At 32.4% G+C, this 26,743-nt stretch overlaps 1 protein-coding gene across 11 annotated transcripts in view; it reads right to left on the bottom strand.

The window, feature by feature from the left end:
• Positions 1-553: 553 nt before the first annotated feature.
• The window catches only part of PDZ-GEF (PDZ domain-containing guanine nucleotide exchange factor), an 85,390-nt gene continuing 59,200 nt past the window's right edge, over positions 554-26,743 (bottom strand). For 4 of the 11 annotated variants that reach the window (XM_073967247.1, XM_073967250.1, XM_073967248.1 and 1 more), the window contains 4 exons: positions 18,049-21,745; positions 13,783-13,938; positions 1,805-1,887; positions 554-1,741 (listed from right to left, as the gene is read on the bottom strand). In XM_073967247.1, the coding sequence (XP_073823348.1) occupies positions 1,841-1,887; positions 13,783-13,938; positions 18,049-21,745 (3,900 nt within the window). In that variant the 3' untranslated portion in view covers positions 554-1,741; positions 1,805-1,840. Of the gene's footprint in view, positions 1,742-1,804; positions 1,914-6,488; positions 6,996-12,177; positions 13,939-18,048; positions 21,746-26,743 lie in introns of those variants that run through there. The other 7 variants (XM_073967244.1, XM_073967245.1, XM_073967246.1 and 4 more) reach the window with 3 other exon arrangements.

The raw sequence follows: 26,743 nt of genomic DNA, 5'->3' as shown, positions 1-26,743 counted from the left end.
TTTGCTTCAGACGTCAGAAGAAGATTCGCATTGGTTTCAGAGATATAGCCCCGAATTTCTTTAAAAACTCAATATTTAATCATGTTTAGATGGGGCCATAAAATTCGAGCTGGATCTGACACAACAAAACGCAACTAGGGTTTCTTGTCGTTTGGGTGTGTACTTTCAAAAAATCCTCAGTTCGAATTGTTTGCACAAGATCACCTTAAAAATGTTGCACTGTGTTACCGATAAAAATCGATAAAATTGAAATGCTTATAATTTCGGTAATTAACGATATTATTGGGTCAATTAGCGATAAATAAGAAGTAGTCGCAAAGTTATACCGATAGCAACAGTGCTGTTAATTCATAATTATGCGTTTTTATGTCACTTATTTTTGTCGTTAACTCTAAAAAATGAGTTAGAGAATCGCACTACTTGGGGGAGGGGGTGACAGTTTTTTTTTTATTGAAATTTAAAACTCTCAATAATTTAATGAAGAGACAAAATAGCTTATTTATTTTCTTTTTTGAATTGTATATATATTTGTTTTGTTTATTTTTTTCTTGTTCTATATGAAACGAAAATATACAAAGAAGGCATTTTGTTTGCAAAAAGAGGGAAGTATTTGCTTTCATTTTGGCTTGGATTAATGTAATTAATGTTTGTTTATGTATTTATGTATATTGAATATTTATGTACGAATGTGTTGTCTTTCTATGTAAATACATTTTGTTTTGCCCAGGCGGCAGAGGCTTTCTGGACTTGGGGAAGTGAGAATTAATTATTTACTTAATTTGTTTGTTTCTTTAACTTAAATTAACACTTATTTAATATAAATAGATGTATATGTATGTGTGTTTGTTTGTAGCCTGATTCGAGTTTGTTTTTGTTGTTCTGTTTGTTTGCTTGTTTCATTTGTATATATAAAAAATTATCAAAATATAAATAGTTTTTTTTTTAGTTAGTTTAGGAAGATTTTTTCCGGAGTGGTAGGGACAGCTAAACAAGCTAAGATTTACAAAAAGGAAGGGGGGGAGAGACAGTGTGAACAACTTATTAGTTCATTATATAATTTTAACGTATAAGAAGAAAAAAATTGTACATTGGTAAGTCTTTTAATAGTTCTTGTTTGTTCATGTTATTATTGTGGTCTATAGTTTAGTTAATTTTTTTTTGCTGGTTTTTCTTCTTGTTGTTGTTGTGTAAATTTGGCGGAATATTCTTGTAAAACTTAATACTAAATTGTTTTTTTAAAAATAATAATAATAGTAATAATACATACATACATATATTTTTACATGATTCCAAAATATATGATATATATAAAGTTTAAATACAAAAAAGGTATAGCTTAAAAAAAAAAAAACAAAGATATTGATAAGTAGTTTTTGTTTGTAGTTACTTGTGTTTTCTTGTAAATGTTTCGTTTAGCATTCTCATCATTTTTTTCTTCTTTTTGCTGCGTCTGAGGAGTACTTGCAGTTAAGGTCCGCCTGCAGACTGTGTATGAATATGTGTGTTTTTTAGTTTACCAGTTTTACACCAAAAAATAATATATAATTTGAATCACATTCATTCTTTTGTTTCACATTATAGATGCACATTTTTTAAACCAATTTGTTTTCCCTTTATATATATGTATATCATCCACACACACAACCTTAAATAGTAGATTTTTCTGTTTGCGATTTTTTTGTTATATTTTAAACGAAAACATCAAAATTTGGCATATAATTTTTTTCAACTCTTTGTTAAACTGCAATAGAAGAAGGGGAAAATTATTATTATGAAATATTAAATATTTTGTTTTTTTTCTCACCTTTATATTTAATAAATAATACATAATTACATTTATTTATTGGTTCATTGGTGGCATTGGGCACATGGGACAACCGGGAGCACCTTTAAAGAAATTCAAAAGAAAAATTCTAGTAAATGGAGAAAAAAGTGGCATTAATAAACTTAAGAAAACAAAATTGAAAATAAAAAATTAAAAAATTATAAAACAGAAAAGAAGTAAAATAAAAATAATGCAATAAATATAAATAGAAAAAATAAAAAAAATAAGAGAAAATAAAATAATAAAAAATAAAACCGTAAAAAGTAAAATCGAAATTAAAACTTTAAAACCCCTTTAATTCTAAAATTGGTTGCTTTTATAAAACCTTTCTAAAAGAATGGCTGCTTCTATAGACAATTTCTAAAAGAAATGGTACTTCTAAAGACTCTGAAAGAAACGGTGCTTTTATAGAGCCTTTCAGAAAGAATTTAGGATTTTTAAAAAAATATTTTTCAATAATTGTAGATTTAAAAAAATTTCAATAGTCGTATATTTTTTTAAAATATTTTTTCACTAATCTTGGATTTTTTAAAAAAACATTTTTTTCAATAATCATGGATTTTTTAAAAAATATTTTTTAATAATCGTGGATTTTTTAAATTTTTTTAATAATCGTGGATTTTTAAAAAATCTTTTTTCAATAATCGTGAATTTTTTAAAAACCATTTATTCTAAAATCTTGATTTTTTTAAAAAATATTTTTTCAATAATCGTGGATTTTTTAAAAAAATATTTTTTCTATAATCGTGGATTTTTTAAATAAATATTTTTTCTATAATCGTGGATTTTATAAAAAAAATATTTTTTCTATAATCGTGGATTTTATAAAAAAATATTTTTTCTATAATCGTGGATTTTATAAAAAAATATTTTTTCTATAATCGTGGATTTTATAAAAAAATATTTTTTCTATAATCGTGGATTTTATAAAAAAAATATTTTTTCAACAATCGCAAATTAAAAAAAAAAAATACAATCGTAGATTTTTTAAAAAATATTTTTCAGTAATAACCGTGAATTTTTAAAAAAATATTTTTTCAACAATCGCAAATTAAAAAAAATAAAATCGTAGATTTTTTAAAAAATATTTTTCAGTAATAACCGTGAATTTTTAAAAAAATATTTTTTCAATAAAAGTGGATTTTTTAAAACATATTTTTTTAATAGTGAATTTAAAAAAAAACCAATAATCGTGAATTTTTTAAAAAATATTTTTTCAATAATCGTGGATTTTTAAAAAAATATTTTTTCAATAATCGTGGATTTTTTAAAAAATATTTTTTCAATAATCGTGGATTTTTAAAAAAAATATTTTTTCAATAATCGTGGATTTTTTAAAAAATATTTTTTCAATAATCGTAGATTTTATTAAAAAAATATTTTTCAATAATCGTGGATTTTTTAGAAAAAAAACTATTTTTTCAATAATCGTGGATTTTTTAAAAAAATATTTTTCAATAATCGTGCATTTTTTAAAAAATTTTTTTTTCAATAATCGTGAATTTTTAAAAAATATTTTTTTTCAATAATCGTGGATTTTTTAAAAAATATTTTTTTCAATAATCGTGGATTTTTTAAAAAATATTTTTTTCAATAATCGTGGATTTTTAAAATTTTTTTTTTTTTCAATAATCGTGGATTTTTTAAAAAATATTTTTTTTTTCAATAATCGTTGATTTTTTAAAAAATATTTTTTATTCAATAATCGTGGATTTTTTAAAAAAATATTTTTTTCAATAATCGTGGATTTTTTAAAAAATATTTTTCCTATAATCGTGGATTTTTAAAAAATATTTTTTCAATAATCGTGAATTTTTTAAAAATATTTTTTCTATAATCGTGGATTTTTTAGAAAAAAACTATTTTTTCAATAATCGTGGATTTTAAAAAAAAATATTTTTCAATAATCGTGCATTTTTTAAAAAATATTTTTTTCAATAATCGTGGATTTTTTAAAAAATATTTTTTCAATAATCGTGGATTTTTTAAAAAATATTTTTTCAATAATCGTGGATTTTTTAAAAAATATTTTTTCAATAATCGTGGATTTTTTAAAAAATATTTTTTCAATAATCGTGGATTTTTTAAAAAATATTTTTTCAATAATCGTGGATTTTTTAAAAAATATTTTTTCTATATTCGTGGATTTTTTAAAAAATATTTTTTCAATAATCGTGGATTTTTTTAAAAAATATTTTTTCAATAATCGTGGATTTTTTAAAAAATATTTTTTCAATAATCGTGGATTTTTTAAAAAATATTTTTTCAATAATCGTGGATTTTTTAAAAAATATTTTTTCAATAATCGTGGATTTTATAAAAAATATTTTTTCTATAATCGTGGATTTTTTAAAAAATATTTATTTCAATAATCGTGGATTTTTTAAAAAATATTTTTTTCAATAACTGTGGATTTTTTTAAAAAGATTTTTTCTATAATCGTGGATTTTTAAAAAATATTTTTTCAATAATCGTGGATTTTTTAAAAAATATTTTTTCAATAATCGTGGATTTTTTAAAAAATATTTTTTCAATAATCGTGGATTTTTTTAAAAAATATTTTTTCAATAATCGTGGATTTTTTAAAAAATATTTTTTCAATAATCGTGGATTTTTTTAAAAAATATTTTTTCAATAATCGTGGATTTTTTAAAAAATATTTTTTCAATAATCGTGGATTTTTTAAAAAATATTTTTTCAATAATCGTGGATTTTTTAAAAAATATTTTTTCAATAATCGTAGATTAAAAAAAAATCAATGGTCGTATATTTTTTTAAAAATATTTTTTTAAATAATAGTGGATTTTTTTTAAAAAATATTTTTTCAATAATCGTAGATTAAAAAAAAATCAATGGTCGTATATTTTTTTAAAAATATTTTTTTAAATAATCGTGGATTTTTTTAAAAACTATTTTTTCAATGATAGTGGATTTTTTTTAAAATAATTTTTCAATATCGTAGATTAAAAAAATTCAATGTCGTATATTTTCTTAAAAATATTTTTTTAAATAATCGTGGATTTTTTTTAAAAAATATTTTTTCAATAATAGTGGTTTTTTTAAATATTTTTTTAATTATCCTGGATTTTTTTTAAAAAATTTTTTTCAATAATCCTGGATTTTTTAAAAAATATTTTTTCAATAATCGTGGACTTTTTTAAAAATATTTTTTCAATAATCCTGGATTTTTTTAAAAAATAGTTTTTCAATAATCGTGTATTTTTTTAAAAAAAAATATTTTATCAATAATCGTGGATTTTTAAAAAAATATTTTTTCAATAATCGTGGATTTAAAAAAAAAATTTTTTCAATAATCGTGGATTTAAAAAAAAAAATTTCAATAATCGTGGATTTAAAAAAAAAATTTTCAATAATCGTGGACATTTTTAAGAAATAAAGACCATTTCTGAAAGGAAGCTGTATTCTTTTGACACTTTCTGACTTCGATAGACCCTTTCTGAAAGAAAACGCGCTTTAATTGATCCTTTTTAAAAGAAAACGGGCTTTTATGAACCCTTTCTGAAAGAAAGTGGGCTTCTATAGACCATTTCTGAAAGAAAGCGGGCTTCTTAGACCCTTTCTGAAAGAAAGCGGGCTTCTATGGACACTTTCTGAAAGGAAGAGAGATTCAATTGACCCTTGTTGAATGAAAGCGGGCTTCTATAGAATCTTCCTGAAAGTCTTCTATAGACTCTTTCTGAAAGAAATGGTGCTTCTATAGACCCTTTTTGAAAGATAGGGTATACGGCTTCTACAGACCCTTTCGGAAAGAAAGCGGGCTTCTATAGACCCTTTCGGAAAGAAGGGGTGCTATTATAGACCCTTTCGGAAAGAAAGGGTGCTTCTATAGTCCCTTTCGAAAAGAAAGGGTGCTTCTATAGACCCTTTTCCATTGCGAAGGCTTTTATCGATCAACTTTTCCATTGGAAAGTTGTTATCGATCAACTTTTCTATTGAAAAGTTGTTATCGAACAACTTTTCCACTGCAAAAGTTGTTATCGATCATCTTTTCCATTGCAAAATTTCATTTCGATCAACTTTTCCACTGCCAAAGTTTTTATCGATCAACTTTTCCATTGCAAATTTGTTATCGTTCAACTTTCCCATTGCAAAAGTTGTGTTCGATCAACTTTTTTCATTGCAAAAGTTGTTATCGATCAACATTTCCATTGCCAAATTTGCTATCGATCAAATTTTCCATTGCAAATGTTGTTATGGATCAACTTTTTATTGCAAAAGTTGTTATCGATCAACTTTTCCATTTCAAAAGTTGTTATCGATCAAATTTTCCATTGCAAAATTTGTTATCGATCGACTTTCGAAAAATTAAATAGTATTATGTTTTGAATTTTTAGAGGTTCCAAAATATTTAATGCTTTTTTGCAGGTTTTTGTAGTTTAAATTTTTATTTAAAAATATTTTTTTAGATTTTCTTTAAATTTTTGTTGAAGTCCTAGATTCTTAAAGAATTTTTCGCTGAAAAATATTAACTTTCTTTATATCCCATCTTTCTCCCTCTCGGACAATCCCTCACTTCCATTCTATTACGTGTCAACTGTACATTGATTCCAAAAAAAAAGCAAATCGAATCGAAATTTCCTTTAGCACTGTTACCTTTCGCCCATTTCTTCAACTCATTCGTCGATTGGTCTCCCAAACTTACCATGCATATTGGAATGTCTATGATTATGATGTAGCATTGCTGCAGCAGCATATGGCGGAGGCATATTTGTTGTTTGTAGGGCCACCGGTGACAAAGGTCGGTTCATGTGTTGTGGCGGTATTGGTGGCGGATGTGGTGAAATGTTACCACCACCCACCACACCACACATGGCCATATTTTGTCCTCCTCTCATTAAATATGGAGGTGGTGTTGGCGTTAATGGTGGTGGTTGATGTTGTTGCTGCTGCTGTAATGGTGCATTCATTATTTGGGGTGGTGGTGTTGCTGGGTGCTGTTGTTGGTGATGGTGTTGTTGTTGTTGCTGTAGTGTATGAAGTTGTGGCGATAATGCACGTGTATTGCACGGAGTACTTAAATTACGTGTCGCTGCTGTATTCGATATCTGCTGCAACAGTCGACAATCGGCCGCTGTATAAACAGATGATGAAGAACTTGTATCATGTTGAGCATAAGAGCCATGCCCACTATCATTTGAGGATACCGATCCTGTTGTTGTTTATAATAAGAAGGAGGAAGTAGGAAACACATTTGTTTATGAAGTAAATAAACAATATTCACTTTTATTTGGATTTATTGTTTGTTGATTTTGTTAATGTTGTTCATTAAGGGTTTAGTGTTTATGTGTTTTAGTAATTAATACGTGTGTGTGTATTCAGAGCGGAAGAAAAGTGCATTAGGGTGTTTAGGGGGAGAGTAGAAATAAAAGCATTTTTTACCGGAAATGTAAATAAAGGCAAAGACATTTGTAAGCAAATTGGCGACAAGAGTTTTTCGTGGAATTAATTTTTCTTTGGAAATTTGTCATGGAGCAACTTTTAGAAGGTCGACATTGTTATCTAAAAGTTTTTCTATAGAAACGTTTGTTATTGATCAAATTTTTCTATAGGAAAAGTTTGTTATCGATCAGTTTTCTAGAGAAAAATTGGTTTCAATTTGCTATCGATGAACTTTTCGATCAACATTCTTATAGGAAAAGTAGTTATCGATAATCTTTTCAATAGAAAAGTTGGTATCGATCAACTTTTCTATTGCAAAATCTGTTATCGATCAACTTTTCTATAGTAAAAGTTGTTATCGATTAGCTTTTCTATAGTGAATGTTGTTATCTATTAATTTTTCAATAGCAAAAGTTGTTGGCGATTTAGTTTTCCATAATAAAAGTTGTTATCGAACAACTTTCTATAGGAAAATCTATTACAGGTTAACTATATTATAGGAAATGTTGTTATCGATCTACTTTTTATGGGAAAATCTGTTATCGATTAACTTTATTATAGAAAAAATGTAATCTATCTATCAATCAAGCTGTTTTCGATTGACTTATTATCGATCAACTTTTCTAGAGGAAATTTTGTTATCAATCAATTCTTCTATAAGAAAAGATTTAATCAATCAACTTTTCTATAAGAAAACATTTTATAGATCATCTTTTATAATGGAAAAGTTATAATCGATAAACTTTTCTAAAATTAAAGTTGATATCGATCAACGATTTACTGTTCTATAAAAAAATTTGTTATCGATACATTTTTCTATAGGTAAAGTTGTTATCGACCTACTTTTGTATAGGAAAAGTCATTATCGATTAACTTTTATGTAGGAGAACCTGTAATCTATCAGAAAAATTGATCGATAACAACTTCTTCTATAGAAAAGTCGACATATAACAAATCCTACTACAGTGAAGTCAATCGATAACAACTTGTCTATAGAAAGGTTACTCGATGATAGCTTTCCCTATAGAAATAGCTATCATCGAGTAACCTTTCTATAGACAAGTTGTTATCGATTGACTTCACTGTAGTAGGATTTGTTATATGTCGACTTTTCTATAGAAGAAGTTGTTATCGATCAATTTTTCTATAGAAAAAGTTGATATTGATAAAATTTTACATGTGAAAAGTTGCTATCGATCAACTTTTCTGTATAAAATGTTTCTATCGATCAACGTTTCTGTAGAAAAAGTTATTGACTGATTTTTTTATAGAAAAAGTTGTTAAAAATTGACTTTTCTATAGAAAAAAAGTTATCGATCAACTTTTCTATAGGAAAATTTGTTAACCATCATCGTTTCTACATGAAAAATTGTTATCGATCAACTTTTCTAATTGAAAATTTGTTTTTCGATTATCTTATCTACAGCAAAAGTTATTATCGATATTTTTCTATAGGAAGGTTGTTATTGATACAGAAAAAATGTTATCTATCAACCTTTCTATAGAAAGTTGTTATCGTTAAACTTTTCTATAGGAAAAGTTGTTATCGATAAACATGTCAATAGGAAAAGTTGTTATCGATAAACTCTTCTATAGTAAAAGTTGTTATCGATCAACTATTCTATAGGAAAACTTGCTATCGATCAACTTTTTTTAGCAAAAATACTTATCGATCAATTTTTTTAAAGAAGCAGTTTTTATCGATCAACATAAATTTTTATCAATCTACGTCTGTATAGTAAAAGTAGTTATCGATCAACTTTTTTTATAAAAAAAAATTTTTACCGACCAAGTTTTGAATAGTAAAAATTGTTATCGATCAACAAGGAAAAGTCATTATCGATCTATTAGCCTATAGGAAAAGTTATTATCGATGAACTTTTCCATACATAAGTTGTTATTATCGAAAGGAAAAGTTGTTATCGATCAACAAGGAAAAGTCATTATCGATCTATTAGCCTATAGGAAAATTTATTATCGATTAACTTTTTCATAGAAAAGTTGTTATCGATCAACTTGACCAAAGAAAAAGTTATCGATCAACTTTTCTACAGGAAAATGTTATTATCGATTAACTTTTCAATAAGAATGGTAGTTATAGATCATTTTTTCTTTAAGACAAGATGTTATCGAACAACTTTTTTATGGGAAACGTTGTTATGGATAAACGTTTCCATAGAAAAATTTTTATCGATTAACTTTTGTATAAGAAAAGCTGTTACCGTTCACTTTTTCTTTAAGTAGTGTAGTTATTGATTAATTTTTTATAGAAAAAAGCTTGATATGGTGAATTTTTCTATGGGAAAAATTTTTATCGATAAACTTTTCTATAGGAAAATTAGTTATCAATCAAATTTTTATAAGAATACATGTAATCGATCAACTTTTCTATAAGAAAAGGTGTTACCGTTCAATTTTTTTAAGAAAAGTATTTATCGATTAATTTTTATGGTTAATTTTGCTATCGGAAAAGTTTTTATCGATCAACTTTTCTATAGGAAAATTTGTTATCAATCAATTCGTCTATAAGAAAAAAAATTTATTATCGATTAACTTTTCAATAAGAAAAGTTGTTATAGATCAATTTTTATTTAAGACAAGATGTTATCGAACAACTTTTTTATGGGGAACGTTGTTATGGATAAACTTTTCCATAGAAAAATGGGAAAAGTTTTCATCGATCAACTTTTCTATAGGAAAATAAAAAAGTAGTTATTGATTAATTTGTTTTAGAAAAAAACTCGGTATGTTCAATTTTTCTATCGGAAAAGTTTTTATCGATCAACATTTCTATAGGAAAATTTGTTATCAACCAAGTTTTTTCTATAAGAAAAGATGTAATCATTCAACTTTTCTATAAGAAAACATTTTATCGATCATCTTTTCTAATGGAAAAGTTATAGTCGATAAACTTTTCTACAATAAAAGTTGATATCGATCAACTATTCAATATGAAAAGTTGTTATCGATGAACTTTTTCTATAGGAAAAGTTTTATAGATTATGTATTCTAAAGAAATATTGTTATCGATCAAATTTACTATAGTAAAAGTTATTATCGATCAACTTTTCCATATAAAAACTTGTCATCAATCATTTTTTCTAGGAAAATTTGTCTTTGATCATTTTTTCTGTAGAACAGTTGTTATCGATCAAATTTTCTGTAAGAAAAGTTGTTATCGATCTACTTTTTCGTAGGAAAAGTTGTTATCGTTAATCTTTTCTAAACAAAAAGTTGTTATTGATGATGATGTAGTAGTAGTAAAGTAGTTATCGATCAATTTTTCTATAGAAAAGTTATCAATTGAATTTTCTATAAACAAAAATTGTTATCGATCAACTTTTCCATTGGAAGAGTTATTATCAATCAACTCTTCTACAGGAAACATTGTTATCGATAATTTTTTCTAATGGCAACATTTTTATCGATCGACTTTTCTATTGGAAAATTTTTTATCGATCATGTTTTCTATAGAAAAAATGTTATCGATAAACCATTCCATAGGAAAAGTTATTATCGATCAACTTTACAATAGAAAAAGTTGTTATCGATTATTTTTTTAGGAAAATTTGTTATATGTTTTAGGAACAGTTTTCTCCATAAAAGTTGTTATCGATAAACAATTCCATAGAAAACGTTATTATCGATCAAAACGGCGTAATCCGTTAACTTTTTTTGGGAAATTTTGTCTTTGATCATTTTTTCTGTAAAACAGTTGTTATCGATCAAATTTTCTGTAGGAAAATTTGTTATTGATGTACTTTTTCGTAGGAAAAGCTGTTATCGATAATCTATTAATGATAATGAGAAGTAGTTAATGTTAAATTTTTCTATAGAAAAAGTTGTTATCAATTGAATTTTCTATAAAAAAATGTTATCGATCAACTTTTCCACAGGAAAAGTTATTATCAATCAACCCTTCTACAGGAAACGTTGTTATCGATAATTTTTTCTAAAGGAATAATTTTTATCGATCGACTTTTCTATTGGAAAAATTGTTATCGATCATGTTTTCTATAGAAAAAATTGTTATCAATCAACTTTTCGACAGAAAAAGTTGTTATCGATAAACCATTCCATAGGAAAAGTTATTATCGATCAACTTTACAATAGAAAAAGTTGTTATCGATTATTTTTTTAGGAAAATTTGTTATATGTCATAGGAACAGTTGTCATCGATATTTATTCCATAAGAAAAGCTGTTATCGATTATCTCTCTCATAGAAAAATTTGTTATTGACCAACTTTGCCATAGGAAAAATTCTTATAAAACAATTTTTTATAGGAAATTGTGTATATTTTATAAAAATTTGTTATTTTATATAGAAAACCAGTAAATCGTTTTGTTAAACCACTTTGCCTTTATTTTATTTCCCACGAATGATGCATTTAGTTCTCTGAAAGTAAGTTGTGAAGGTGTTTGTTTTGGAAAAAATTGTGTTAGCACCACACCATAAAGATTTGATATTAGAATATTGAGCACTTTATTTAGCCAAATAGCACAATATTAGGAGAGACAGCATTTAAAAATTCTGCGTAAAATTATTGTTTTTGTTTTCACTACCAACCAAAGCCATTCCAATATGCAGGGTATGTCTACATATGTAAATCTCTGTTTTTAAATCTATGTCAATAGGAAGAAAATTAGCTTATGATTATTATAGATTAGCATAAATGGGGGAATGAGGGTATAACGAGGCGGTTAAAAAGGATTGCTTAAAGTTGAATTTTCGGGCTGATATTTAACTATGAAATAAAAACAACAATACATTAACATAATGCTACAACTTAAAGGAAAAGGATTAAATAATTTTGAATTTCATTTAATCTTCTCCTCCATTGTAACATTGTGTAATTAATTTAGGTTGCTTGCAGTTTCAGTTTAGCTTGGATTTAGTATATTAATATTAAAGCGAACGCACAAAAAAAACTATATTCCAACAAAACCTTACCTAATATTTTTGATGTATCTTATCTTAGATTTCTTCAAATTATTACTACAAATCTTAAGCATGTTTTCAAATCAGCAGCAACTGTTGAAATTTATGTTATTTTATCCATTCCAAGAATGCTGGAATTTGAAAACTTGTATTATTTTCTACAATTTGTTTTCGATGGGGAAAAGAGTAAAGAAAGCTTTTAGTAGGGCGTTATTATGTGCCGTGTAGCTTACAGAGACAAACAGATTGAACTGAAATTTTGTGAAGTTTAGAAGGTCAAACTGATCAAACTGAAATTCTGATATCAATACACACTGAAATTTAAGTAATAAATGTGGCAATTTTTTGACATTCCCATTATTCAAATATTTGGAACACTAATCAAACCTTATTTTAAAAAATGGCACAACTGCACTCTCTTTTTTAACCTAAAACAACCTAAATTTTTGTATATTAAACCCTGTGAACATATCTCTTTGTATTTCGTTTTGTACCTGTCCCCCACAAGCCTACACTAAAATATTTTTTAAAGACCAGCAATTATCTTGAAGTGTTGTAAATTTAGTTCTGAAGTACAACGTAAAAAAGCCAAACAACTCCACTTGGTCTTTTTCTTAACATCACTCATGACTAACATGTTATGCAGGTTTCCAATGGAAACTAGAACAAATGTGAGCGGAGAGTTGGAGATAATCTCATGGCCGGATAATTACCCGCCTTTTTTCTCTATGTTAGAAACCAACACACAAGTGCGACAAGGCGATGGATGACCTTGAACTTCTTAACAAGCAATCTCTAATTATTTCTATTTAATAAACGCCAAGCTGGATTAACTACTTTTTGTTGTTGCTGTTGGGTTTTTTCTACAGATTTCTTTGAAATGCAACTGAATATCCAAAACCCTTTACCCCTTTCAACTTGTGATTGTAAATTGTAACTACTTTAAGTAATTAACCCTTTGTTTAGTGATGGGAGGCTATAGAAGGGGATTTTATAAGTTAAGGAGAGAAGACAAGTGATGAAGAACTAGTTCGGCCTTTTAAGCCCTCAGAAAAGGTAACAAAATTGCCAAATGTGTTATTAAATCGAGGAGACAGACAAGTGATGAAGAAATAACATTGTTGCGCATAGAAACCCACATTTAAAAATGTCCCCCTTAATTTTGACAAAATACCTCTTGGACTTTCCCAATTCATTTACTCAATCAATCAATACAAATAAAGAAAAAATAAATGCCAATGAAAATACCTCTCCAAAGGTTTTAATATTATATTTCAATTGTTGTATGTATTTCCCATCTCCAATTGACCCCCATCACTCTACTAAGGGTTAATAATAATAATTAAAAATACCATCTACAAAACCATTAACTTAAAAAAAATTAGAATTGTAAATTGTAATTTCTAAATATGCCATATAAGCTGCTAAGTTCTATGTGGTAGTTAGTATGTAGTAAATAATAGAATGAATAGCTTGGAAACTACAGACCCCCATAATTATATTAAAATAATAATATAGACCAGACAGAAGACATCTACTTTAAAATGAATGAAGAAAATATAGAAGATAATAGTAGAAAATAATAAAAAAAAGAAAAGAAAAACTATTGAAACTTACCAGAGGTAACAGATTTCCTTAAAGGTAAATCACGAAATGTGGTAACACTACTACTTTCTAAGTTTAAATCCACCGAAGGCAAGGGAGGCGGTGGTGCTGGAGTATCCGAATGTGAACGTTCATGTATGGAACGTACGGGGGGAGGAATCATGGTGGCTGGAAAAGAAAATAAAGTAAAGGTTAATTAAATATATTGTACGGTACGATAACAACTTTTCATATTGAAAATTTGATCGACAATAATTAAAAATGCAATCGATAAAAAAAATTCTATAGAAAAATCAACCGACAACACGTTTTCCTACAGAAAAGTTGATCGATAATAACTTTTTACACAGAAAAGTTAATCGATAAAAACTTTTCCTATAGAAAAGTTTATCCAAAACAAATTTTTCTATAGAAAAGTTGATCAATAACGGCATTTCCTATTGAAAAGTTGATCAATAACAGCATTTCCTATCGAAAAGTTTATCGATAAAAACTTTTCCTAAAAAAGGTTGAGCGATAACAACTTTTCCTATAAAAAAGTTGATCGATAACGACATTTCATTTAGAAAAGTTGATCGATAGCAACATTTCTTATAGAAAAAAATTCCCAATAACAACATTTATTATTGAAAAGTTAATCGATAACAACTTTCCATGCAAAAAAGTTGATCGATAACAACTTTTCCCATAGAAAAATGAGTCGATAGCTACTTTTCCTATAGAAAAGTCAATCGATAACAACTTTTCCTATAGAAAAGCTGATCGATAAAAATTTTTACTATAAAATAGTTCATCGAAAATAACTTTTCATATCGAAAAGTTGATCGATAACAACTTTTCCTATGGGAAATTTCCATCCATAACAACTTTTTCTATGGAAAATGTGATCGATAACAACTTTTCCTATAAAAAAGTTGATCTGTGAACTTTACTTACAGAAAAACTGACCAATAACAACTTGTCCAATAGCAAAGCTGATCGATAACCACTTTTTCTGCAGAAAAAATCAGTCGATAATAACTTTCCCTATGGATAAGTTGGTCGATAACAACTTTTCCTATAGAAAAGTTGATTGATCATATTTGCTATATAGAAAAGTTGATCGATAACAACTTTTTCTATAGAAATATTGATCGATAACAACTTTCATAAAGAAAAGTTGATCGATAACAACGTTTCGCCTAGAAAACACCTTGTCCTATAGAAATGTTGATCGATAACAATTATAACTATAGAACATTTGACCGATAACTTATTTTTCTACAAAAAAGTTGACCGATAACAACTTATTCTATAAAACATTTGATCGATAACTGAAAAGTGGACCGATAACAACTATTCCTACAGAAAAGTTAATCGATAACAACTTTTCCTAAAGTAATGATGACCGCTAACATCTTTTCCTACAGAAAAGTTAATCGATACCCAGCAAAATTTGACGGAAGGGGTTCTTTGCGATGACGTGATTTCATGTCATCTTTTGCATTGGTTCAAAGGAAGTCGTGAAAGATCCGATCTTTTCATTAGGATTTAAACCAATGCAAAGGAAGTCGTGAAAGATCCGATCTTTTCATCAGCATTTGTACCCATTCCATCGATCCAATAGATATGCTGTTTGTGTTTTTATTAACACACCTATTTATTTTCATTTTGGTATGTTACAGTACTGCAAAAATCTACTAATTTTTACTATTTTTTCCGATAACATAAAGGAAAAATTGTTATCGTAGCAAAAATAAGTAGATTCTTGCAGTTTCTGGAACAGACCAAAGTTGCTAGAACTGTCGTCGTGATGTTGTCTTACATTTCCTGCATACCAAACAACTAAAACTTCTAAACAATTGGTATTATATGAAGTCCCAACCATCGAGCTAAAAATAGAATCGGACTGCACACATTGCTATTTTAAAAGTTCCCTTGTCTGTTCTAAATCTGACATAGAATGAAATCAATCAAATCTCGCTTCTTGGAATTTGAAAACAGGTCCGAAACGAAAAGGAACAAGAATCTGAAAATAAAGAAGAAACTACTTTTGGAAAGAAACAATTAAAAATAAAGTAATTAAGCATAAATGGTATTTTCCATAAAAAGTCTCTTCTCCCCGTTCGTTACATTTTGTTCTTAGAGATCCCTAAAGCAAGCCGGGTTGTAGATCCCTACATATTTCCGTCACTAAACAAAAGAGTATAAATTACCAAAATGTTGTTATAAAATAACAAAATTATAAAATAAAAGTAATTTACGAAATAAAAATACTTAAAGTAGTGCATTTGGAGTCCATGTCGAAATCTGAACTGGTGATGGGAAGATAATTGAAAAAACCTTTTGTAAGATGAAAGAATATCAGTTGCGGAGAACGGAGGAAGTAATCTTTTGCGTTGCAGCGGTGGTGATTACATTGCAATTTTGGATGTAAACTTTTGACAAACTAAACTGATAAATTAATTGTAGTTATTTCATGAATTCGTTTGAATTAATAAAGAGTTTTGTTTTTCATGAAAACCATATTTCAATACAGCATTTTCATTTTCCAAACAATATGAAAATTGCATGCCAAGGGGTTGGTGAAAATGACATGCCAAAGCATTGGTTAAAATGACATGTCAAAGCATGGGTGAAAATGACGTGTCAAAGCATTGGTGAAAATGACATGTCAAATCATTGGTGGAAATGACATGCCAAAGCATTGGTGGAAATGACATGTCAACGCATTGGTTAAAATGACATGCTTAGGATCCAGAAAAGAACGTCATCTTTTGGGGTCCACGCTCATATAAAATTCATCGATGAAGATGCTAAAAAGATGACATGCTAGATCACTTGCACCCATGATTGAATGTCATCTTTGGCATCGAACATTTTGCTGGGATAACAACTATAACTATAGAAAATTTGATCGGTACCAACTTTTTCTATAGACATGTTAATCGATAAAAACATTTACTATATAAAAGTTGATCGATAACAGCAATCCATATAGAAAAGATGACCCATACCAACTTTTCCTGTAGAAAATTTTATCGGCAACAACTTTACCAAAAAAAAAATTATCGATAACAATTTTTCTTATAGAAAAGTGGATCGATAACAACTATTCCTACAGAAAAATTGATCGATAACAATTTCTTCTTTGGAAAAGTAGATGGATAACAACTCTTCAAGTGGATATATTGACCGATTACAATTAATACTATAAAAAAATTAACCGATAACAACCTTTCGATCACAACTTTTTCTATAGAAAAGTTGATCGATAGCAACTTTTTCTATAGAAAACTTGAACGATAACAACTTTCTCTATAGAAAACTTGGTCGATAACAACTTTTTCTACAGAAAAGTGTTAATCGATAGCACTTTTAATGAAAAATGTATCGATAACAACTTGTCTTAGAAAAAAATTGATCGGTAACAACTTTTCTAATGGATAAGTCGATATATAACAAATTTTTCAATAGAAAAGTTGATCGATAACATCATTTGCTATAGAATAGTTGATCGATAAAAACCTTTAATACTGAAAAATTGATCGATAACACATTTTTCTATAGACATGATAATCGATAACAATTTTTTATAGAAGTCCTTCTAAAGGGGTCTTTACCCTAGGGAGTCTTCTACAGATAAAATACCTCTCAAAGGAGTCTTCGATAGATAGAAACCTCCCAAAGGGGTCTTTTATAGATATGGGACGGTCATCCCTGGGACAGAAATCTAAGGAGAAAATTAAGGAGTCTTCTACAGATAGAAGGCCTCCCACAGGAGGTATTTTATATATAGAAGACCGCCATAAGGAATCTTCTACAGGTATGAGACCTCTTAAAGGGGCCTCTTATAGATAGAACACCTCATAAAGGAGTCTTCTATATATAGAAGACCTCCCAAAGGAGTTTTCTATACATAGAAGACCTCCCAAAGGAGTCTTCCGTAGATAGGAGACGTCCTAAAGGAGTCTTATATAGAAAGAAAACCTCCTAAAGGCTGTTCTATAAAAGAATGCCTCATAAAGGCGCGTTGTATAGATAGAATATGGATCTTTTATAGAGAGAATACCTCGTACAGGTGTCTTCTATAGGTAGAAGACCTCCTAAATTAGTCTTATATAGATAGAAGAGCTCTTAAAGGGGGTTTTCTATAGATGAAAGACCTTCCAAATGGGTTTTCTAAAGATAGAAACCTCCTGAAGAGGTCTTCTATAGATGGAATCCAAGGGAGTCTTCAATCGATAGAAAGAGTCTTCTAACACAACCATTAAAACTCTTTTCAATTTTTCAACTTACCTGGCATCGAATTACTACTGCCTGGCGTTAAGCGACGATGTGAGCAAGGGCTGGGAGTGGGTGTTGATGACGAGGCCAAGGCAAGCGGTACCCCGGCTGCATTGAAACCATGGCCCTGAAGGTGGGCATTACTCAAGAGGGGTATATTTCCCGGCAGCGTTGCTGGCGGTCTGGGAAACGGCTGATGGGGGCGTATTTTTGTTGATTCCGAAAGTGAGAGGATTTTTCTCACCGCCTGTGGTGAGGCGGTACCAAATTTTGGACAATTCGGATTAATGTTACGACGATTATCACTAGTCGATGATGTTGAAGAGGTGGTGGAGAGGGTGGGAGATGAGGGGTGGCGTTTCCTCAGCGATAACGATGAGTTGGGTGCCGAGGAGGAGTTTGATGTATGCGAATAAATGCTCAATTGATCTCCCCCGGTTCGTGAGGAGTTTCCACCATGTTGTGACGATGTGGAAGCGGTGGAGGTGTGTGCCGGTTCACATTCTAGTGAGAATTTGTGTAGAATATCTTCATCATTGATGATTTTCAAGTTATTCAAATAGGCTTTGACTCGCCGTACCATTTGAGCCTCTTCAAACATTTTCTTGGGATTGGGGGCAGCTGTCGACTTTTTCCTCCTCTTTATGGTGGCATTGCCGGCATTTGCTGCTATCAGTGTGGGTCCTTGATTGTTGCCACCCTGTGAGGTGGACATTTGATTGAGGGAAAACATGGCATTCGACGGTGATTGTCCTTTGAGTTCCAAAATGGCCAGCAGATCATAGGGTGAGGAACACATGTGCGACAGCAGACGTACCTCCTTGGCAATCATACGCAGCTTTTCAAAGTTAATGAGATCTTCAATGATGGTATCATTACCCAAATGGATGAAGGTTAAATCTTTGCGCACAATGGGATAAAAGGGAATGATGGGATGTTGATTGAGCAATTCCGATGACACCAATTGTCGGTATTTTGACATATTCCTTGAGGGATCCATGAGATCTTGTAAATCGGAGAATAGCCTTTGATATTTTGAGGGTAATTTCTCCCATGTTTGCCTTAGCCTATAAACTGCAGCATGGCCCAAACCCGAGATAATGGCGAACATTGAATTGAAGTTTCGACATTCTTTACAGTGCCGGGCAATTTTTATAAATTGTTTAACAATTTTCATGCGCCTGACAATGTTGTGTTCGCTGCAAATCTCCGTGACCACCCAAAACATTTCACGATTTACCAATTCGGAAAATTTACTCAACATGGGCACTCCATATTTGGTTTTCAAATTGAACAGATCATCAACATATTCGGTGGATTCAATTTGTCGGAATGTTGAAAAATCTTGTAGCGTTAACTGGATGGCCAGTTCATAGGCATTGAGCTGGAGGAAGTGAACATTTGACTCTCTTACCAATTCCAAAGCCAATTCATCGGGAACCAGAGTTTCGGAGATGCCATTGGTTTTCAAATAGTAACGTGAGGCAAAGCCTATGCGTTCTGCCAAATTTTGCAATTGATCCGGGAGACGCCTTTGTTTCACCATTCCACCTTCACCGACACTGACTTCACAAAGTGAAAAATTGGAACTGGGATCGTGGATACCAAATTCTTGGAGGGCCAACATTACCACTTCGTGGGCTGTAGTTTCTTTGTTGATTAGTAGATATTTACATGTTTGATCTGCCTTAAAGACCTTTAGGACATGTTCTGGATAGTCTGGCACCAGACTACCTGTTGTGGAAACTGCCGATGGCCTGTGGACCGAGGCAGATAAATAACTTCCTGGATTTAGTGTCGATGTTGCCGAATTATCTTCATATTGCAAGGATGTCAAATCGGGATTTGATTGTGACTGATAAAGTCTACCACCGCCGCCATTGGGCCCCGATGATGAGGAAGCACTGCTTAGTGAGCCAGATTTATGTTTCTCCGAACAGCCCACGTTTAGTAAAGCATCACTGGAATCATTGAGATTGGAGGCCTGAAGACCGGTAACATTTTTGTGCAGCAAATTCATTTTGGCCAAGGCCTTTTGTAGTCTACGCTTGGGGGCCAAGGTCATAAAACCTCCACCTTTGGTATCTCCGCCACCACCATTACCTTGCATGGCATTGGGATCTTTTTTCCCGGAGGCATTAACCGATTGCAGCAAATTGTTCATGAAATTGGAGGCCATGTTCCCCGAGGACTGGACCGGTGTACCCGGACTGGGTATACCACGATCTGTTTGATCTTCTCCTCCCGAATGTAGCAACATATCCACTGAACTTAGCCGTACAATGTGGGCCCTGTTTGCCGCCGACATATCATCTGTTGTTGAATCCGCCCTACCATGTAGCTTGGCCACATCATTGGCACAGATTCTTCGCGGACTTCGCAGCGATTTGGAACCCAACGCCGCCATATTACCATTTGCCGAATTTAAACCACCACTGGCAGTCAATTCCACAGCCTGCATCATTTCTTTGAAACCCAACAGGTTACTTTTTACAGTTATACTCAAATGGGTGGAACCCATCAATATCTCCAAGGCTCGTTTACTTGTTACATGTTCAAAACTTTGACCATTCACTTCGTGAATTTGATCACCCCGCTTGAGACCAGCTTCTTGGGCCTTGGAATCCTTTTCCACATGGGATATATAAATGCCACAACCGCCAGTGGCAACACAAGCTCCACGCATTTCATAGCCTCCAATGATTTTGAAATTCAGCGATTCATCTCTTGATGAACGTGTTAGGGTGCAAGAACGATTTCGGGCCTTTGCCGCACAGGCAATGTGTAGCAGACGCAGTTGGCTTAACAATTTCTTACGCTCCAAACCGGCTTCAAATATTTCCAGGAATTCCATCATTTCGTGGTCAGCCTCAAAGTCTGTGAAGTGATTATTGACCCACAGCAGAACGACGCGGGTAACACGATCTCTTATTTCCTGGGCCGTGGCATGACTGGCAAATTTCGGTGCCGACTCCACCCCATTTACATCAGCCTCAAACCAGTTCAGCAACTTTTGCGTCACTTCTTGGGAATTTTTAATAAAAATCCGATGGGTCAGCAGAAAATCTTCCACATAAAAGGGATCTGTCATGGAATTCTCTTCCACCAGCTGTTGCAGTAATCTTTCAGGGGTGCCTCGTATTACCACATGGCCTCGCTTGGCATTTGCCCCGGAACTTTGTGCCGCCGAACTGCCACCTGCTCCCGTGCCATCATTACTGCCAATTTGCCGTAATTCAGTGACCATAACCACACGACCCTCTTCATCTTCATGCCGCCGCGTGTTCTCCTCACCCTGATGTTGTATACGATAATAATCTGTTTGTGTGATACACACAAACTGACAATCATCACACTTCGTGCGCATCACCCCCTTGTGATAGAGTTTATCCATTGTGGGCAGGATGCCAAAGGAATCACCAACTTGCAGCTCTTCACGTTCGCCGTTGGCATGTTCGATTTCCACAACACCATTGATGAGCACTGACCATGAATCTAGTTCTTCACCATCAGACATGACGACCGTGCCTGCCTTATCGACCACGGCAAAAACCATAACCGAACATAGGGCCCTTCGCACTGCCAGTGTGATATTTGTAAAGGCCTTAAGGCCCTGTGTGAATTCGAGTAATATCTCAACATCTTCTTCGGTACGTTCCGAGGGATCCTTTTCCAAACAATCTCGTACGGCATCGCGGACATTGAGACTCTGCAAAGACAAAACAGATGAGTGAGATTAGTTAGTGTAAAAAAGAGAGGCGGTAGAAAAATAATCTTTAGGATCTGAGGCCGAAATTTGGCACTTTACTTCTAACAGATGGGCTGAAAAGTCCTGATCTAGGTCGTAAAGTGAATTTATTGCAAAAAACTGTTACCAACCTCCAAACCTCCAAATTAAATAAATTCAGCGATGTTTTACAAAATGTAGACTGTTCGGAGAAACATAAATCTGCCTCAATAACTAGTACCTCAACATTTTTACCAATCACAATCAAATCCCGTTTTGACATCCTTGAAATATGAAGATAATTCGGCAACATCGACACTAAATCTCGGAAGATAAATATCTGCCTCGGTCCATAGGCCATTGGCGGTTTCCTATACAGGTAGTCTGGTTCCAGACTACCCAAAACATGTCTTAAAGGTTTTTAAAGCGAATCAAACTTGTAAATATTCATTAATCAACCAAGAAACCACAGCCCATGAGGTGGTAATGTTAGCCCTACAGGAATTTGGTATCCATGATCCCAGTTCCAATTTCTCCTTGTGTGAGGTGAGTGTGGGTGGCATGGTCAAACATAGGCGTCTCCCGGATCAATTGCAAAATTTGGCAGAACGCCTAGGTTTCAACTTACCCATGGCATCTCTGAGACATTGGTGTCCGATGAATTGGCTTTGGAATTGGTCTAATGCCCAATTTCTCCAGCTCAATGCCTATGAGCTTGCCATCTAGCTGACCTTCTTACAAGATTTTTCAACATTCCAACAAATTGATTTCATCGAATATATCGATGATCTGTTCAATTTGAAAACCAAATATGGGGTGCCAATGTTGAGTAAATTTTCCGAATTGGTAAATCGTGAAATGTTTTGGGTGGTCACGGAGATTTGCAGCGAACACAACATTGTCAGGCGCATGAAAATTGTTAAACAATTTAAAAAAATTGTCCGCCACAGTAAAGAATGTCGTAATTTCAATTCAATGTTCGCCATTATCTCAGGTTTTGGCCATGCTGCTGTATTTCGTCTACTACAAACATGGGCGAAATTACCCTCAAAATATAAAAGGCTATTCTCCGATTTACAAGATCTCATGGATCCCTCAAGGTATTTTGATATACCGGCAATTGGTGTCATCGGAATTGCTCAATCGCCATCGAATCATTCCCATTTATCCCATTGTGCGCAAAGATTTAACATTCATCCATTTGGGTAATGATACCATCATTGAAGATCTCATAAACTTTGAAAAGCTGCGTATGATTGCCAAGGAGGTACGTCTGCTGTCGCACATGTGTTCCTCACCCTATGATCTGCTGGCCATTTTGGAACTCAAAGGACAATCACCGTCGAATGCCATGTTTTCCCTCAATCAAATGTCCACCTCACAGGGTGGCAACAAAGACCCACACTGATAGCAGCAAATGCCGGCAATGCCACCATAAAGTGGAGGAAAAAGTCGACAGCTGCCCCCAATCCCAAGAAAATGTTTGAAGAGGCTCAAATGGTACGGCGAGTCAAAGCCTATTTGAATAAAAAATCATCAATGATGAAGATATTCTACACAAATTCTCTCTGTAATGTGGACCGCCACATACCTCCACCGCCTCCACAACATGGTGGTAACTCCTCACGATCCGGTGGAGATCATCCATTGAGCATTTATTCGCATACATCAAAGTTCTCATCGGCACCCAACTTGTCCTTATCGCTAAGATAACGCCATCCCTCATCTCCCACCCTCTCCACCACCTCTTCAACATCATCGACTAGTGATAATCGCCGTAACATCAATCCAAATTGTCCAAAATTTGGCACGGCCTCACCACAGGCGGTGAGGAAAATCCTCTCACTTTCGGAATTGACAAAAATATGACCCTATCAGCCGTTTCCCAGACCGACAGCCACGCTGCCGGGAAATATACCCCTCTTGAGTAATGCCCACCTTCAGGGTAATGGTTTCAATGCAGCCGGTGTACCACTTGCCTTGGCCTCATAATCAACACCCACACCTAGCCCTTGCTCACATCGTCGCTTAACGACAGGCAATAGTAATTCGATGCCTGGTAAGTTACAAATTGAAATGATGTATAAAAGTTTTAGGAGGCCTTTTTCCAATATAGAAGGCCCCTTTAGAAGCCTTCTACCTTAAGAAGATTCCTTTCGGAAATTTTCAATATGTCCTTTGGAAGGTCATCTATCTTAAGAAGTTTTCTTTGTGAATTACTTTTTACTATAGAAGACTCCTTTAGGAGTTGACCTATCTATTGAAGGTCCCTTTGGGAACTCTTCTATCTATAGAAGACACATTAAGGAGGTCATCCATCTATAAAAGACCCCTTCAGGAAGTCTTCTGTTTATAGAAGATCACTTTAGAAGGTCTTCCATCTGTAGAAGACTCCTATGTGGGGTCTTCTGTCTAGAAGACTCTTTTGGAAGGCCTTCTATATGTAGAAGAACCCTTCTAGCGATAAAAGGCTCTTTTAGGTGTTCTTCTATCTATTGAAGACTCCTTTGAGTGGTTTTTTATATATGCAAAGATCCCTTAGGAGACCCTCTATCTATTGAAGACATTTTTAGGAGATCTTCTACCTATAGAAGACCTCTTTATGAGATATTCTATCTATACATCACCCCTTTATGAGGTATTCTATCTATAGAAGACTCCTTTAGGAGGTCTTCTACCTATTGAAGACTCCTTTAGGAGGTCTTCTATCTATGGAAGATCCCTTTATGAGGTATTCTATCTATTGAAGACTCCTTTAGGAGGTCTTCTATCTATGGAAGACCCCTTTATGAGGTATTATATCTACATAGCACCGTTTTAGGAGGTTTTGTCTCTAAAGAAGAATACTTTAGAAAGTCTCAAATCTACAGAAGACTTCTTTGGGTGGTTGTCTACATATAGAATACCCCTTTGTGAAGTATTCTATCTATACAAGACCCCTGCAAGAGGTCTACTACCTAAAGAAGACTCCATAAGGGGGTAGTCTTTCTATAGAAGACTACTATAGGAGGTCTTCTAGCTATTCAAGACTCCTTTAGGAGGTCTTCTATATATAGAAGACCCCTTTTGGAGTCTTCTATCCATAGAAGACCCCTTTAGGAGGTCTTCTATCTATAGAAGACTCCATTAAGAGGTCTTCTATATATAGAAGATTTTTTATGAATGTCTTCTATCTTTAAAGCACTCCTTAATGAGATCTTTGCATCCATAGAAGAATTCTTTGGGATGTCTTCTAATCATGGAAGATTCCTTTTGGAGATCTTCAATCCGTGGAAGACTTCTTTGGGAGGTCTTCTATCTTAAAAAACCCCTATGGAAGACCTTCTATCAATGCAAGACCCCTTAAGGAGTTCTGCTATCTTTAGAAGACCCCTTTAAGAGGTCTTTGGAATTTCCTCTTTCTTTAAAGCACTCCTCTGGGAGATCTTTCTATTTACAGAAAACCTCCTTGGGAGCTCCTCTGTCTTTAGAAAACACCTTGTGAGGTCTTATATCTTAGAAGAAGACCCCTTTAGTAAGACTATTATCAATGGAAGGCCTCTTAAGGAGATTTTATATCCTTAAGGAGGTGTTCTATCTATAGAAACCCCCTTAAGGAGATCTTCTATCTACAAAAGATTCCTTTGGGAGGTCTTCTATATAGGGATCTTCTATCTAAAGAAAACTTTAAGGGGTATTCTATATATAGATTATTTAGAAATTTGCTCTATCTTTAAAGTACTCCTTTGGAAGATCTTTCTATCCATAGAAGACTTATTTGGGACGTCTTCTAATCATGGACGTATTCTATCCGTAGAAGACTCCTTTGGGTGGTATTCTATCTTTAAAACCCCTTTAGGAGGTCCTATACGAATGCAAGACCCATTAAGGAGGTCTTCTATCTATAGAAGAAGACCCCTTTAGTAAGACTAATATCAATGGATTGCATCTTAGGGAGATTTTATATCTATAAAAGACCCCTTCCTTTGATTCCTTTGGGAGGTCTTCTATATCTAGAAGACTCCTTTGAGTGATCTTCTATCTAAAGAAGACTTTAAACGGTCTTCTATATATGGAAGATTATTTTGACATTTCCTTTATCTTTAAAGTCCTCCTTTGGGAAATTGTTCTATACATAGAAGACTTCTTTGGGACGTCTGCTAATCATGGATCAGAAGACTCCTTTGAGGGTATTCTATCTTTAAAAACCCTATAGGATGAGCTATACCAATGCAAGACCCATTAAGGAGGTCTTCTATCTGTAGAAGACACCTTTGGTAAGATTTTTATCAATGGAAGGCCCCTTAAGGAGATTTTATCTCTACTATAGAAGATTCCTTTGGGAGGTCTTTTATCTATAGGAGATTCCTTTGGAAGGTCTTCTATCTATAGATTAATTTGGAAGGTATTCTATCTATAGAAGATTCCTTTGGGAGGTCTTCTATTTATCCTTTTGGTTGTTTTATTTTTACAACTGGTCTTCTACCTATTGAAGACTCATTTAGGTTATCTTTTATCTGTTAAAAACTCCCTTAGGACTCCACAGGCGGTGAAGAAAATACACTTTCGTACACTTCCTGAATCGACGAAAATACGCCCCCATTAGCTATGCTGCCTACTAGAGACTTGAGGACATTGTTCCTACGTCTCAGCTTGTCGTAGATAGCTGTGACACGCGCGGACAACGTGAACATACTGTCGAATGTTATACCTAGAATCTTAGGGTAGTTAGTGGTCGCAATTCGGCTTTCATCGACCATGACATTCAACTCTGTGCTCCAAGATCGTGCAATTATCCGCCTAAGTAACCATCTCAATGCCGTCTGGAAGGAGTGGAATACAGCAAAGGTAGAGGTTAAACAGTTCCGGAGATATTACCCCACCGTGGGGAACTATCTGTTTCACTCTACACGGGGTTTCGACTTCCACATACGACTGGCGTCCAAAGATATAAGATATTATCGAACGTTTCAAACATGCCGTATGATAGGCTGCTCGATT

Source organism: Musca autumnalis, unplaced genomic scaffold (genome assembly GCF_047663935.1).
Source record: "Musca autumnalis isolate F117 unplaced genomic scaffold, ASM4766393v1 scaffold_2, whole genome shotgun sequence".
NCBI lineage: Eukaryota > Metazoa > Arthropoda > Insecta > Diptera > Muscidae > Musca > Musca autumnalis.
This window is presented reverse-complemented; position numbering and strand designations above follow the sequence as displayed.